Source organism: Leopardus geoffroyi, chromosome C2 (assembly GCF_018350155.1).
Source record: "Leopardus geoffroyi isolate Oge1 chromosome C2, O.geoffroyi_Oge1_pat1.0, whole genome shotgun sequence".
Classification (NCBI taxonomy): Eukaryota; Metazoa; Chordata; class Mammalia; order Carnivora; family Felidae; genus Leopardus; species Leopardus geoffroyi.
Genome location: NC_059333.1, coordinates 82716968 through 82732350, shown reverse-complemented (window position 1 = coordinate 82732350; position 15383 = coordinate 82716968). Strand labels below are relative to the sequence as shown.

At 36.2% G+C, this 15383-nt stretch overlaps 1 protein-coding gene across 11 annotated transcripts in view; it reads left to right on the top strand.

Annotated features, from left to right (window-relative positions):
- Nucleotides 1–15383, top strand: part of VPS8 (VPS8 subunit of CORVET complex) — a 250706-nt gene that overhangs the window by 29085 nt on the left and 206238 nt on the right. For 7 of the 11 annotated variants that reach the window (XR_006718470.1, XR_006718471.1, XR_006718469.1 and 4 more), the window contains exons 8-14: nucleotides 2176–2181; nucleotides 7165–7289; nucleotides 7861–7947; nucleotides 10486–10553; nucleotides 11793–11946; nucleotides 12045–12104; nucleotides 13375–13482. Coding sequence is in view for 8 of the 11 variants with exons in the window: in XM_045502713.1 (XP_045358669.1) it covers nucleotides 2176–2181; nucleotides 7165–7289; nucleotides 7861–7947; nucleotides 10486–10553; nucleotides 11793–11946; nucleotides 12045–12104; nucleotides 13375–13482 (608 nt within the window). In the remaining 3 variants the exon portion in view is untranslated. The remainder of the gene's footprint in view (nucleotides 1–2175; nucleotides 2182–7164; nucleotides 7290–7860; nucleotides 7948–10485; nucleotides 10554–11792; nucleotides 11947–12044; nucleotides 12105–13374; nucleotides 13483–15383) is intronic. The other 4 variants (XM_045502714.1, XM_045502712.1, XM_045502718.1 and 1 more) reach the window with 2 other exon arrangements.

Sequence of the window (15383 nt, the reverse complement as noted above, 5' to 3'; positions counted from 1 at the left end):
GTAGAAAATTGAGATGAGCAAAAGATTAAAGATATAAAATAGCAGATTCCAGCATCCTGGAATAATCCCTGACATTTCTATATGGCTCTTTAATCTTTTATTTTGTACATGTGTGTGTATATGTACACATCTAAAATGGAATCATGTGAATTTGTAACCTGCTTTTTATCATAATGAACATCTTCCCATGTAATTATATATTCACCTGTAACATCATCTCTAATGGCTACACAGTATTCTTTTAAATGGATTCACCACAATTTACTTAACCATTTCCTACTATAGGTTGTTTCTAAACAAACAGTATAGCAATGAACATCTTTGTAACTGCATTTTTGTGCACCTGATTACTTCTTTAGGACAAATTCTTAAAAGTAGAATTACTTAAGGTCAGAACATTTTTTTTTTTATTTTTTCCAGGTTTTATACATTTAATGAATGAATGAATGAATGAATGAATTAGGGTATGAACATTTTAAACACTTGTGATATAACCTGATTGCTTCTGGGAAGTTTTAGCCACCTGCTGTCCTATCAGGTGTAAGAATGCTTATTTTCCTTTGGGAGCAGAATTGGTGTTAGATCAAAAGAATTTGGGGAAAGGATCTTACTTTTTAGGTCAGTCCTCTTTTACATGAGGTGGGTGAGAACCAGAGAGGTTAAGAGATTTGCACAGAGCCAAGTTCAGAATTAAGAAACACTGAATCCTACATCAGTGCATTTTCACCATTCTCAGCAAGTCTGTCCTGAGAGAAAAGGAGGCAAATTCCAAGATATATGAAGAAAAGAATAGAAGAACTAAGATGAATGAGGATCGAGTATAATGTGTATGTTTGTCTGTCAGCAGAATGCAAGTTGATTTTTTTGTTCTTGCTTACTAATGCTCACTTTTCCTCAACTCTGTTTGCTTTGACATCCCTTCCTTACCACAAAGTTATAGGAATATGTGTCTGTTTATAAGCAAACTCATGTAAAGCTACTGCGACAAATTAAAATTAATACTTTAAAAACCAACAGAAGAGTATGTGATGTCTTTTGCTACTGTCTCCTTAATTTCCTTGGGCCTGCTTCTTAATTTTTTTAGGTCTCAACAGCTTTCTTTCTTTTTTAAAAAAATTTTTAATGTTTATTTATTTTTGAGAGAGAGAGAGTCAGAACTCGAGCAGGGGAGGGTCAGAGAGAAAGGGAGACACAGAATCCGAAGCAGGCTCCAGGCTCTGAGCTGTCAGCACAGAGCCCGACATGGGGCTGGAACTCGGGAACCATGAGATCATGACCTGAGCTGAAGTCGGACACTTAACTGACTGAGCCACCCAGGTGCCCCTCAACAGCTTTCTTGTAGATATGATGAAACAGTAATCTTTCTCTACAGTCTCATGCAAGAGAAAGTATGCCAAAGTGAATATTTCGAGAAAGAATGATAATATTCTGGTTATGCTTTGGGGTTTTAAGCATGCAGTTATTAACTTTTTGTCATTATTTTTGTAGAATCAAATTATTTGGACAGTGAGTTTTAACAAATGGATTGAAACTCATTTTAATGGCAGTAACAAATGTCAGAATAATGATACTATGAAGTGTCTAGATTAGAGGTCGGGTTAAATCTGGTCTTGTTTAAATATCTTTGGTGATTGTAGGAAAAATGTAGCAGAAGAATTATGTTTGTTTTAAGTAACATTAGTTTCTTTTTGGACTAGAGGTGGGTCATTAAAATAGTGATAATTATAAGCTTCTTAGAGGTGATGTATGTTGCCTATTCTTACAGACTGTAGGTATATGATATTTATTATATATCTTGGTTCTTATCTATTATACAGGATCTCAAAATTCAAATCTTTGTAAAGATGTGTCTCTATTCCGGGGCTCTTAGTTTCCTATTTTGGGGGATTGTTAGTATACTTTCATAGATTATCTTTTGAAGTTGTTTTTATTTCTACCAAACTTACTGGACTTGGATTTACTTATTGTACTATAATTTGAATATTGTGCATTTTCTCTTTGCCATAACCAATATCTGAATGCAATCGTAAATCAGTTAATCACATTTAGTATCATTCCCAGAAATAACTAAAGGTTGTCACTTATGCTTTTGAAATTTTACCTGTCTTTTCTCTGAACTTTTGACTGATTTCTTGCTTTTCTCTTTCTTTTGATCTTTTCTCCATGGATTCAAAGGAAAAGGTATAGTAATTTTGGTTTGCATGAGTGACTGTTTTTCTTTTGACCTTTTTAGTGTTGAAAGAGAATGCTGTCAGTTACAGTTGGTGCCCTTTTATGAACTGCTTACTAAAAAAAATCCAGCTAACAAACTGGTTAAAGCAGGGATTTGTTAAAAATTATAAAGATATGTATGTGTACCTTCAGTGTTTTATTTTAATTGAAAATATACAAATATTCATTTTCTCCTTAATCCTTTGATACAGTCCAAAGACTTTTCTTTGAATTTGTATCTGCCAGTTGGAAGTCTGTGGCTCTTTTTTGGAATAACCTGCATCAGTAATGAGTCATATAAAATTTGCACTTTTACTTAAAAGAAAAAATGGTAAAAGCTTAGGCACCTGTGAATCAGTTGAGGAGTGCAAAATTACAGATTTTTACAAAACAACTCTTGAATCTTCTCCAGTTGTCTTGTCCACATCTTATTACGGGACAGATTTTCAAAGAAACACCTTTACCAAGTTTTTTTGTGAGCATTAATTTACTTTTCATGGAAACAACTTTTTTTTTGGTCACTGTATTTCATCAGTTAACGTATTGTTTAATTAAGTTTTTAAAATCCAGTAACATTACGGTGGTATGAGCAGGTTTATAAATGAACACTGCTAACTTATTTGTAAGCGTCATCATTCTAGATGATAGCCAGTTAGCCATGGGGTTTCTCTGTATCCTGGGCTTCTTTCTTTCAGTGAGCTTTCCAGAGGGGATGAGCACTCCCAATTCTGTGTGTTGGTTAGGTGGAGGACAGGTAAAGTGCTTCACCTGTTTTATGATCATTGATGAAACATATTTTCTAATACCTCTTCTCTTTTCTTTTGGTCTTAGAGAATATTTTAATATGCACAAAGGGTAAGAAAAGAGTAGTATTAAAGAATGATGAATGCTGGCAATAAGAGAGCTCTATACACACAATTAAACTTGATTTCTTCTAGGATCTAGTTATTTCCTTCTTTGAAAGTCTTTGGGAACTAGTTAAAACAAATTAGGGATGGAGAAATAGAGGATGGGGTCAATTTTGGTATATGGAAAGAGCAGAAATTCTCTTGAAGTATGTTCAGATTTAGATTTTATGGCTATTACAGACTTTATACATTACTTGTGGCTTTTCTTTGCTATTTAGCACGTTACTCTTAAGCCCAGAATATGCTGAGGAGATCTGCCCTAAGCAAAGTATACTTTGAAAGATATACTAATAAGCAGATATAATTCATTGCAGTGTTTGTGATAACTAGACTTCACGTTGTCTTAATTGGCAAGCTATTATCATTTACAATAATTCCTTGCATTTGTACCATTTGATAGTTTTCACATTTTTCACAGGCATTTTCTTATTTAAACTCTGTGCCAACTCTGTGAAGTTTATGGGAAAACCGATAGTCTCATTTCATATTTCTTGCCTGGAGTTATTTGCTTTATAAGGACCCACTCAAGTTTTTTTGAAAACTAAGTTGAGAATGCCAACCAAATGTGATTTTATTTGGCTCTGTAAATGAAATTAGATGTACTGCTAATTTAATGGTTTCTCCCAACAATAGGCAAAGCAGACTTCGAGAATAGGGAAAAATAGAATTTTTCCTTAAAAATTAAGGTGATCAAGAGCCCCCCCTGGGGGAGTGCAATATGGAGAGCTCTGATTTTCATCTCTTACTTCTGTCCAGATCCTTCTGTTCTTTCCATATAACTTTAGAATTCAAGTGTTTGGAAGAGGTTTTATGTTTATTTTTACCAAATACCTTTTCCCAGAAGTGTCCAGAATAATCTGGGATAAAGAATGTTTAGTTACCTCAGTAGAAGAAACCTCTCCCATGAGATTCTGGTTTCTTCTTTACACAGAAATTCTCCCTTTTCTGAATTTCATCTAAATTGCTTGATAGGTTTATTACTTTGGTACCACAAATATAGAATGTATAAAGACAGCAATATGAACTAATAAATATCTTTGTGGAGTTAAAAACCAGGTTACATTTTATACACTATCTCCTCACTGCCATGCTTACCATATAAAGGAACATTATGAAGATAATGAATACGTTGTAAAAATCGAGGGAAAAAGTTGAGAATGCTTTCATTAACACAGTCCTGTGGGATGTAAACTTCATACATACTTCAGGAGTGACCAAGTTTGATAATTTGGTCCCCTTTCTTAGCTGGTTTTTAGTGCTCAGGATCCACAGTCAGGAAAGGAGAGTCCTGTTTGGGTTTTTTAATCTAGAAGTTTTTCTTTTCCTCTTTTTATTTCCTCTCTTAATGGTATGGTAATTCTTTATCGTTTTCCTTAATTTTATTCTTACTGTCCTTGAGTTATAAGAATACTTAAAATAGTCTAATGTGTGAACTTTGCTAAATCTGAAAGCAGTAGTATCTTTAAGTATTGGTGGATCAGAATGTGTACAGTTTGGATCTCAAAGCACAAAGATCCCAGCAGGCTGCTATTCAATCACTTTTCTGTACCTGGAAGGCAGGTAGCCCAGACTTAAGGGGCTTCTTTGTGAGGCTGATAAGGAATGTCTGTCTTTGTCTTCCTTTCATTCCGTCTGTTGCCTACATGCAGGACCCAAATAGGGTGTGTGTGTGTGTGTATGTATATACATATATATATATATATATATATATATATATATATATATATACACACACATATATATATATACATATATATATACATATATATATATGTATATATGTATATATATATATAGAACACTGTTGCCTAACCATCCTGTCTTGACAGTTTGCAAAATAAGGTACATGGATAATCCACTAACTGTAAAAGGCAGCCCTGACAAGATAAGATCATGGAAAACACTATTTTAGGCAGGCAGTTTCAGTAAAGTAAAATAAAATGAGGTGTCATGTTCAGAGTTGGGAAAACTGAATAAAGGACATTTTAATAATTTGCATCAAATTGGGAGAGAGAGGAAAAGAATTTAAGTAAAGAAAAAGTAAGGGGAAAAATCGGTAATTATAATAATTCTAGATGTGGGTAAAGATAATGACTTTTTAAATACATAAGACCTTGTGTGTATGTATGTGTATGTATATATATATATATATATATATATATATATATATATATAAAAGTATGTATACTTTTTAAATACATAAGACCTTGTATATTTATGAATTTTATTCCTTTTTGAATATTCATCTTAGAAGGCTGAAATCTAAAATAATTTCAAGGGTGCCTGGCTGGCTCAGTCGGAAGAGCATGCAGCTCTTCAGTTCTGAGTTCAAGCCCCATGTTGGGTGTAGAGATTACTTAAATAAAAACTTTCAAAACATAAAAAAATAAGATGGTTTCAGAAAACACTGAATATTTTCTGTATGTCAGATATGATACATCCATTAATTGTGTCAGAGCTCCTTTGGTAGGTGAGGAATGCTATTTGCGCAGTTTATGAACACAGAAAACTGTATAGTATTCACTTTGGACAAGCAAAAGGTCTACATGGTATTACTACCTAGATCTGAGAATGAGTATCTTTAGGGTCTTTCTGGTAATTAGTTTTACCATTACAGACAGAAGATTTGCAAATGTGGAAGCTATTCAGATGATTGTCAGGTGCCTCTTGAGTGCAAGGCACCAGGCTTGGTATTCTGGGAATGTTAACATAGTCTAATAGTGGAAGTAAGACATACTTATCTCCAGAGAGTAGCATGTAAGTAGTTAAGGGAGGCACAAGCAGTTGCCAAATGAGGTCATAGAACTCCAGATTGTGCAAATATGGTGAGTTTTTCCCCCAAACAGTTAAAATTTGTAGATATGCCTTTTTTTTTTTTGAGAGAATGCGCATGTGGGACCACAGGTGCAGGTGGGGAAGGGGGCAGAGGAAGAGGGAGAGAGAATCTTAACCAGGTTCCACGCCAGTGTGGAGGCCCAGAGGGGGCTCGATCCCATGACCCTGGGATCAGACTTGAGCCGAAATCAAGAGTTGGACGCTTAACCAACAGAGCCACCCAGGCGCCCCTGTAGGTGTGACTTCGTAAATTTTTTATTTCATTGTTTTCAAGTAGGTACAATAATGAACTCTATACAAAATAAGCATTGCCTATGAGAACATTAGAGGAATTTCTTTTAATTATTAAATAATAAATTTAAGTACCTCCTGGAGAAAATCAGAGGTGATTGAGGCAAGATCCTTGCCCTTAAGTAACTTAATCTAGTAGAGATTTGAATTATTTGCTTTTAGCATCTCAAATGTTGGTGCTTGAAAAATAAGTAGTTTAAATGTTTACCCTGTAATTTTCTTTGCATCGTTAATTACCCTAGGAAACCTTTTCTTCATGGATAATATAAATGTAAATTTCAGCCAAATTCCAAATTAATAAATTTTGATATTTGAAATTTTAGAGCTACTTTAAAAGATGGTATTCTCTGTAACCTCGCATCCTGAAAACAGCAGGAAATACAATTGTAGAATGAGACAGATGAAAGATAGTTGGTTTGTTCAAAGACCTACAGATACTTACGGATTTTTTCACTTATTGTTAGCATGTTCTACATTATGCTTATTTGTAGATAACTGGTTTTTTCTTCTTTTTTAAATTGTTTTAACATTTATTTATTATTGAGAGACAAATAGGCACAGAGCATGAACAGGGGAGGGGCCAAGAGATGGAGAGACAGAATCTGAAGCAGGCTCCAGGCTCTGAGCTGTCAGCACAGAGCCCAACATGGGGCTCAAACTCACAAACTGCGAGATCATGACCTGAGCCAAAGTCGGATGCTTAACCGACTGAGCCATCCAGGCTCCCCTTTTCTTCTTTCTTAGTGTCTAACTCAATGCCCAGCATCTAGTAGACACTCAGTAAATACATTAAAATGAATATAGCTTCATCATATGGTTCTTGTGATTGTTGCTACCTCCCAAGTCTTTAAAAACAAGCTAATACTATATTTTTTTCACTCTTCATTTCTTTCACCTGATTTTATATGTTGTTTTTTAGATCAGAATCAAGCTTTGCGACTCTGTCTGGGGAACACTAGTGTTGGAGGTCAGTATGGAGCCATCTCTGCCCTCAGTATCAACAATGACTGCTCAAGACTTCTCTGTGGCTTTGCTAAGGGACAGGTAAACGTGAACTTTATTTTATCCATATTTACAAGTAAATAGCTTTTATAAACCAACCTGACTGTGACACCAAAATTTACTTCCTTAGAGTAGTGTAGATAGTTGTTGCTGCTTTTTAAATATACTATATTCTGCTTTCTGTCTTCTCATCGCTGTGTTACTGGATAGCTCTTTGGGTATTGCTTTCTACTTATGAAACTAGCAGTAAGGTTTGGCCTTTCTCATCTTCTGACTTATACATCACTAGTTAGTTTGGCAGTAAGCCTTTCCTATAAGGTTTACCATTGCTAAAGAGATTGACTCATTAAAGAAGTTTTTTACTTGTCTCAGTATAAGAGCAATATTTGAAATCTGAAGGGAAAAGTAGGTTGGGCAGGATGAAGGGAAGATGAAGACAGAACAAAGGCCCTGTGCTTTAATGGATCTGCAATCTTCAATTATGTTTCAACTTCATAGTTCTTTGCCTGCAATGTTTATAGACCAGGGATGGATTATTTCAGCCAGAAGGCAGGATACTTGAGTCCAAAAAAGAGCAATAAATTGGTTTTTGAAGCATTTAGTTGTCTTGTAGATCACGATGTGGGATTTGGCCAGTGGAAAACTTCTAAGATCAATAACAGATGCTCATCCTCCAGGAACAGCAATATTGCATATTAAGGTAATATCTTTGCTTACTTTGTCTGATCATTTTAGTTATTATGCTTTTGAATGCATCTTTAAGCACATTTCTTTATAAACAGAATCCTTGAAAATGAAGGTTTTTTTTACTAGCCCAATGGGATGTTTTCCAGGTTAGAACTGAAGATGGGCTAGCCTATTGTATAGATGAGTAGCAGAAAGAGAACATTGATGTGATCCTGGACCACAGGTTGTCAGTAGACAGGCATTTCCCTGCTGAAAACTCATGGGGAGATTTAAAAAGGTCTTTTTACCCACCAGCGTTGCTCTGTGACACTTGGTTGAGAATTACCCGAGGTTCAAGGCACCAACTGTGAAAGAACCAAGGTTCGCGTTATGTTTAAAAATGCATCTGTTGGTTTATTTTCTTTCAGACCTCTAAGGGAAAAGCATTAAGATTTGCATCTTGGCTTTCTCCTTACAATCTGAAAAAAATAAACCAACCTAGGTAACAGATTTCATTTATAAATACAATGTGAACTTTGGATTTTGTATGCTGTCAAGCCCATGTTCAGAAGCATAAAAGGTAAAGGACTGTAACTAGGGAAGTCTAAAATCAGATCTTCTAGATTTTAATCATGTACACATTTGGTTGCTTAGCTGAGCAGACCTCTCTTATCCATACATATGCTTTTTAAAGTCTGTAAGCATCTGGAGTTTATGTGTCTGCATCTAGGTTAGTTACATAAAAGTCTTTTGTGACAGAGCAGCATTGAAGCATTTAGTAACAACGAAAACAACCAGACCAGTAAAAGTAGAATTTCTCCTCTTTCTGAACATCATGGCAATTTTTCTTGACCTCCTTTCCTATGGTATGTGCCAACTTCTAAAATGTTATAGTTGTTTGTTTTTATGTCTTACATCCTTTAATAGATGAAGATTTTTGAAACTAGAATCTGTTTCTCATTTATTTTTGTGTTATGCATGGTAGCTGCTCAATAAATGTTTGCTTGAAGGAATAACTAATTGGTGGTGTTTGTAAAAGGATAGTCCATTTACAGCAAAAAGCAAAATCCTTGAGAGAAACAATAGGAAACAGAAGAGATACAGGCCGACAGGAAAGAGAGGAATACAGCCGAGGTGAAAAGCATAGAAGTCAGGGGTACCTGGGTGGCTCAGTTGGTTGAGCGTCCAACTCTTGATTTCAACTCAGGTCATGATCTCACAATTTGTAAGATTGAGTCCCACATCAGGCTCTGTGCTGACAACATGGAGCCTGCTTGGGATTCTTTCTCTCCCTCTGTCTCTTTCCCTGTCCCATTCACACACGTAGGTGCACACGTGTTCTCCCCACCCCCGTCTCTCAAAATAAACTTAAAAGCATAGAAGTAATAGCCATTGTTTTGCTTGAGATTGGACATTGCAGTAAGAAGTAGCAAGTGATGTATATGGTTGAATACTTCCTGGGTCTTGGATTGACAACGGCCATGTGTGCTTTAGTACTCTTACTCATTGTTCTCCAAACTTAACCCTGTGTACCATCAATAACAATTTGGGATTACATCCTTTATGTATGTGTGTGTGTGTATATATATATATATATATTTTTTTAAGAAATATTATGAATGTACTACTGTACTAATATTTAAGCACATTACAAAACGCATACATATAAGTAGAAGACTAATAAAACTGCAAGTTCAACTGCTTTTCCTACATTCCAGGTATATACCTCCCACTCTGGCAGTTGCTCAGCTAGGAGAGTTGAGAGCACAGGTGTGGGTCTTCTTTGTTATGGTTGTGTGTGGGGTTGAGGAAAAATAATTTTACAGTAGCCTCCGGTACCTCAACTGTCCCTGACTAAGAGGATGAAGACATGTGCTTTGGGATGGCTTACCAACCTATGGGGTTAGGGAGACTAGTCACTATAAATGACTCAGGTTGCTCACTTTTGTATCATACAGCATTCATATTTACCATACCTCATAAGCCCTTAAGGCTGTCATTGTGAACATTATTCGTTATTTTAGGTTTTCCAGAGTAGGTAATAATAACTGAAGTATACCCTGTCAAAGATCAGGCGGAAGCACATTTTTGGTAGAGTTACATAAAAAGTTCAACTATTTTAAATGGGTTAATTCTTCAGTTATATAGAAAACATATTCAACTTTATTTCCCAAAGATAGCAAATATCTTTTACTGTGTCTTTGTTCTTGGAAACTAGACAACTGCAAATGTATCCAGTGTATCCTATTCAGTTTAATAGCATGTTAGAAAAAGTTAACATTAAGAAACCAAGTGGAAAACTTTAGGGCTTATATGAGTCGTAGTTTTTATTTTTCTTTTATCCTGATCGAAGGTGGTTTTACTTTTTTAAAGCCTCAGTTTTTTGAAGACAGTGAGTCATTTTTATTCTGAATATTTAGGATGATGAGCTAAATCAAGTTTAGGTGATTTCAAATGCTATTGAATATGTTTGTTTTTAGATTTTTAAAGTGTGAAAGTTTTTTCCCTTACCTTTTTGATACTTGACTGGTTGTTGAAAAATCTGTAAGAAATTAATTTCTTCTCTGTTTAGTTTACAGATGATCCAACTCTTGCAATTTGCAATGACAGCGGAGGCTCTGTTTTTGAATTGACATTTAAGTAAGAGACTAATGGACATTTGTTGAGAAATGAAATCAAAAGACTAACTCTGGTTTAATGACTTGAAGTTAAACATGAAGAGGTCTGGAAAACCCATGTGATTGAAAATAGGTTATGTCTGTATATTATCGTGACCTGGGAGGCATTTGGAGCTCCAGGCCTGGTGTCCCAAAATTCTATCTCAGTAGGTCTGAGTTGGGATGCTGAACTCTTCCCCAAGGAATTCATATGAGCTGTCAGGCTGAGGAACCATAATTCTGGAGTATGTCACAATTTTGGTTTAGGCTTCAGGTCTAGGTGATTATAACCCTAACAGACAGGTGTAGAAAGGTTTTTATTACCTTCGAATTGCCCAATTTCTCTTTAAGAGTAGAGACTGTTTGGATACATGGGAGAATAATTATAAGGCAGAGTTTTAAAAAAGAAGTAGAACATAAAATTCAATGTGTACTGTGTTTCCATAAGTTTTCAGAGTAAGGATTATGCTTCTTCTATTTCTTATACTTTCTAACACTGCTAAGCACAAGGTAATTGCTTACAAAGTACTATTAATTCTGCTAATATTTGTTGAGCATCTCCTATGGGTGGACATTGTTCTAGGCGTCAGACTTGCAGCTGTGAACCAGACAAGGTTGCTCCTCTGATAGAACCTACTTTCTAGTTGGGGCTGGGGTAGGGATACAGACAATAAATGAACACATAAATGAGGTAAGTTCAGATAGTTATGAGTGCTGTGAAGAGAATAAGACCAGTCAGCTTGCTGGAGTGCACCTGAAGATAATTCAGGAAGGTGACACTTGAGCAAAGACCTGAATGATAATCTGGTCAACAAATGCAAAGAAGTGTTCTAGGCAGAGGGATGTTCAAGCACAAAGGCTTGAAGCAAGCACAAATTTGGCTTGCTAGAACAATGGGAAGAAGGCAGTTGTGGCTGGAGCGTGACTTTGGCAGTAGTGGGAGAGCAGTGAAGGTAGGAGCCAGATCATACAGGAACTTTTAAAAAATTGTAAAGAGTTTGGATTTTATTTTATGTACAGCGGCCAGGCATTGGGCTGTTTTTAGGAGAAGAGTGATAAATCTGACTTCTACGTTACAGAGATTGTGTTGCTGTCTTACGGAGTTAGATTGTTGGAGGCAAGAATAGGAGTTAGGAGGCTACTGTAGTAGTCCATGCTTGAGATGGTAGTGTCTTGAATCTCATTACTAAATCAATTCTGAATGTTTTGGTTACATTTGCAGGAGAGTGATGGGAGTGAGGACGTGTGAATCTAGGTGTCTGTTCAGTGGTTCCAAGGGTGAAGTTTGCTGTATTGAGCCTCTTCATTCTAAGCCTGAGTTGAAAGATCATCCCATCACACAGTTTTCCTTATTGGCCATGGCATCCTTAACAAAGGTCAGTGTATTTAGAAGGTGAAACTCATAACTTTTAGAGGCTTTGAATACCCAAAATAGAAAATTATAAACATTAAAAAATACATTTTTCTTCTAAAGATACTGGTCATTGGATTGAAACCATCCTTGAAAGTGTGGATGACTTTTCCCTATGGACGGGTGAGTAAACCTCTCCATCTTATTAGCAAAAAGACCAATCCAGGAGGGGGAAAATGACTTGCATGTGGTGAATTCTGTGAGATTGTTAGAAAATGAGGTAGAATGGAAGTCACTGCTCCAAAGATCATTTGTCTGGACTTAACCTTCATGTGACCAAAGCAGCATAAACTGGTGACTAGAGCGGTGTTCTGGGATCATGAGACTTTTAATTTTCTACCTTTATTGTTTTAAGTTGTTCTCTCATAAACAGCTGCTGCTTTGCTACTGAACTACGGATAGAGAACACCCCATCGTAAGATCTAGCATAAATTGCTACTATTTGTGCTTTCTTTGGCTTCTGCCTAGTATTTTACTTTGGGGGATGATACTTCCCAGAATCGATTATGCATACCCCAGTTTCCTTTTCTTTTCCTGCTTGGTTGTTTTCAGAGAGTTGTGATCTTCCAGTGTATATGTGAGGAGAGGTATTGATAGGATGAGATGGAGAACGATGGTACAGAGCCAAGACTAATTGCAAACGCAGTGCCGATACTGAGGGAGATCACTCTTCTGTTTGTTGGTACTCTGTGTATCTCTGGGTCCCTGGGGAAGCAGATCTGCTCTTTCAGATGGTGCAGCTAGCTTAGATTGTCATTAACATTTCTTAAACCTAAGAAACCCAAGCTTCCCTGGCTAAGTGAGGTTTATCATGGTGGTATGTGTTTGCATCTTCCTAATGTCTTTTATCGTTTTTACCAATATTAACATTTTCAAAAAAAGAAACAGAATTTTACATTGAACACCTGTGTACCTACTATCTAAATTCTGTTATTAATAGCTTACTTTATTATATATTTAGCCATCTCTCTCCACCCATCACTTATTTTAAATGTATTTCCAACTAAATTGCAGAAGTAAACACTCTTTTGCCTAAATATGCAACATGCATTATTATGTTTAGCTAGAGTTGAATATTTGTTTCTCCTTTGGTGTAGAATTTACTTGCAATGAAACGCATACATCTTGAATATACATTTGCTGAACTTTAACAAATGTATATACTTTTGTAGCCCAAACCTCTGTCAAGATTAGCATCAACCCAGAAAGTACCCTCATGACACCTCCCAGTCAGTTCCTGCTTCACTGGAATTGTAATGAGAAATTGGGAGATGTTTTATCAAGGAACAGTAGTCAGATGCTGTTTTTAATTAATTTTCTCTTTTTCTTGCTGTCTGTTAACTATGATGATTTGTTGTTTTTTTTGTTTTTTTTTGGCCTTCTCTTCACTTAGATGGATCCTTCCAGTGTTCCGTTGCTGGCCTGGCACTTTGTGGCAGTGCATAATTACGTGAATCCCATGCTTGCCTTCTGCAGAGGAGATGTTGTTCATTTTCTGTTGGTAAATCCTGATATGATACTAGATTTGTTAAAAAGTCTTTTATCATAATATTTTTTCCTGATTTACCAGTGATTTAATATTGATTGTGTCAAAGAAATATGCTATTATAATTCTTTGGAGAGAGAGTGATCATTTATTTTAATTTAGGGCTTTAGTGATTAACACGGAAAACAACTGATCACCTCAGCTCCATGCCCCTTCATGGTGTATTCCTCAGTTCCAACTCCTTTGACCAACAAATAATGGTTTATGTGTATGTATAAATATATGAATGTACATGTGTCTATTAAAGGCTTACCTATCTACATATGCTGTATTTATTAGACAACAGATATCATTGGTCACGTTCTGTGTTCTCTACACTGATGGACATAGAAACAGTTGAAGGAAGTCTCAAACATTTCTTCTTTCACATAACTTCAAGTATTGTTTGAGAGGCAAAACCAGTATGCTCATTACTACTAGGGAGACGACTATGTTTAAGGATTCAGCTATGTGATGAGAACTAAAAGTTGATGTAAGTTCAGAGTATGGAGAGATTTGTATGGACTGGGTAGGCCCTGTAAGACTCTATGAAGGATATATGGCCAATATCACAGGAGGGGTGGGTATGCATATTGGGAGAAATAAGATGAACTGAAGTTATAGAGGTAAGAATGTCTGCATAATCTCTTCTTGGGTTTCCTAGCTCAGTGAAGCAAGGACACAACTGTTCACCTAGTTTCTCCAGCTAGAAACCTAGGGGTTGCCTTTCACTTCCCTTTCTCCTTTTCATTTCTGCTTCTTCACTGCTTCCTGTTGACTCTATCTCCAACATCTCCTGAATTTACTCCCTTTTTTTTTTTTTTTTTTGGCTGCTTCCCTAGCCTAAACCACTGACATTTCTTTTAGCTGTGGCTCTGGCAGAGCTTTCTAACCAGGTGCTAGCCTTGGTGTCTTTGCATATGCTCTCACCTCTGCCAGGGAAGCTCTGTGCTCTCTTCCGCTTTATCCTACCTAAATAATGATTAACATTGTCTTCCCTGACTTCCTGAACTGTTGCCTGCTACGTACACCCATAAGACCTTCTGTGTTCTCCTTTGGTAATATTCAGCACTTTTAAAATTACATGTCTAATATTTTTCTTCATCATTAGAGTGAAAGCTCCATAAGTCTAAGGATTCCAGCAGTGAGGACAGTGCCTATATGTAGTCGATGCTTAATAAATGTTTAATGAGAGTGAGAAACCTGTGGAAAATAAAGTTGAATATATGGTGTAGATTTTTATTCAGTGCGGCAAACAAAAGCCTGTGTACCAAATCTGGCCAACTGCTTGATTTTTTAAATAAAGTTTTATTGGAACACAGTCATGCCCATTTGATTATGTATTATTTGTGGCAGCTTTCACACTACAGTGGCAGGAATGAGCAGTTGTTACAGGACTGTATAGTCCACAGAACCTAGAATATTTATTACGTGGCCTTTTACAGAAAAAGTTTGGTGACCCCCTGATCTAGTTTACATAATTGGCCTAGATTGGTAATGAGGAGTTGTCACAGGTTCTTAGGTAATTAAAGAGATAAAGATGTGATTAAAGTGGTATTTTAGGAAGATCAATGTAGAAGTAGGGGAAAGAATAGATTATAGGTGGTAGCAGGGAAATGGAGGGTTTTGTTCTTGTGTCAAAGCAGGTGTGAGGTTTTTAGACAAGGATGCTTGGTTGCAGTGAGAGTTAGGGTGAAATTTTAAAGGAAAGATGAAGCTTCTTATCTTACTGCATCCGGAAACTGAAGGACATGAATGAAACATTGTGATTCTGGCTTTGCATTTTAGAAGCATGAACTATTTGAAAGGTTAGGGTTACAGAGGATTTGAATGTATTGAGATAGAAGTGAAGGTGTGATTCTTAAGTGTTCTCTCAG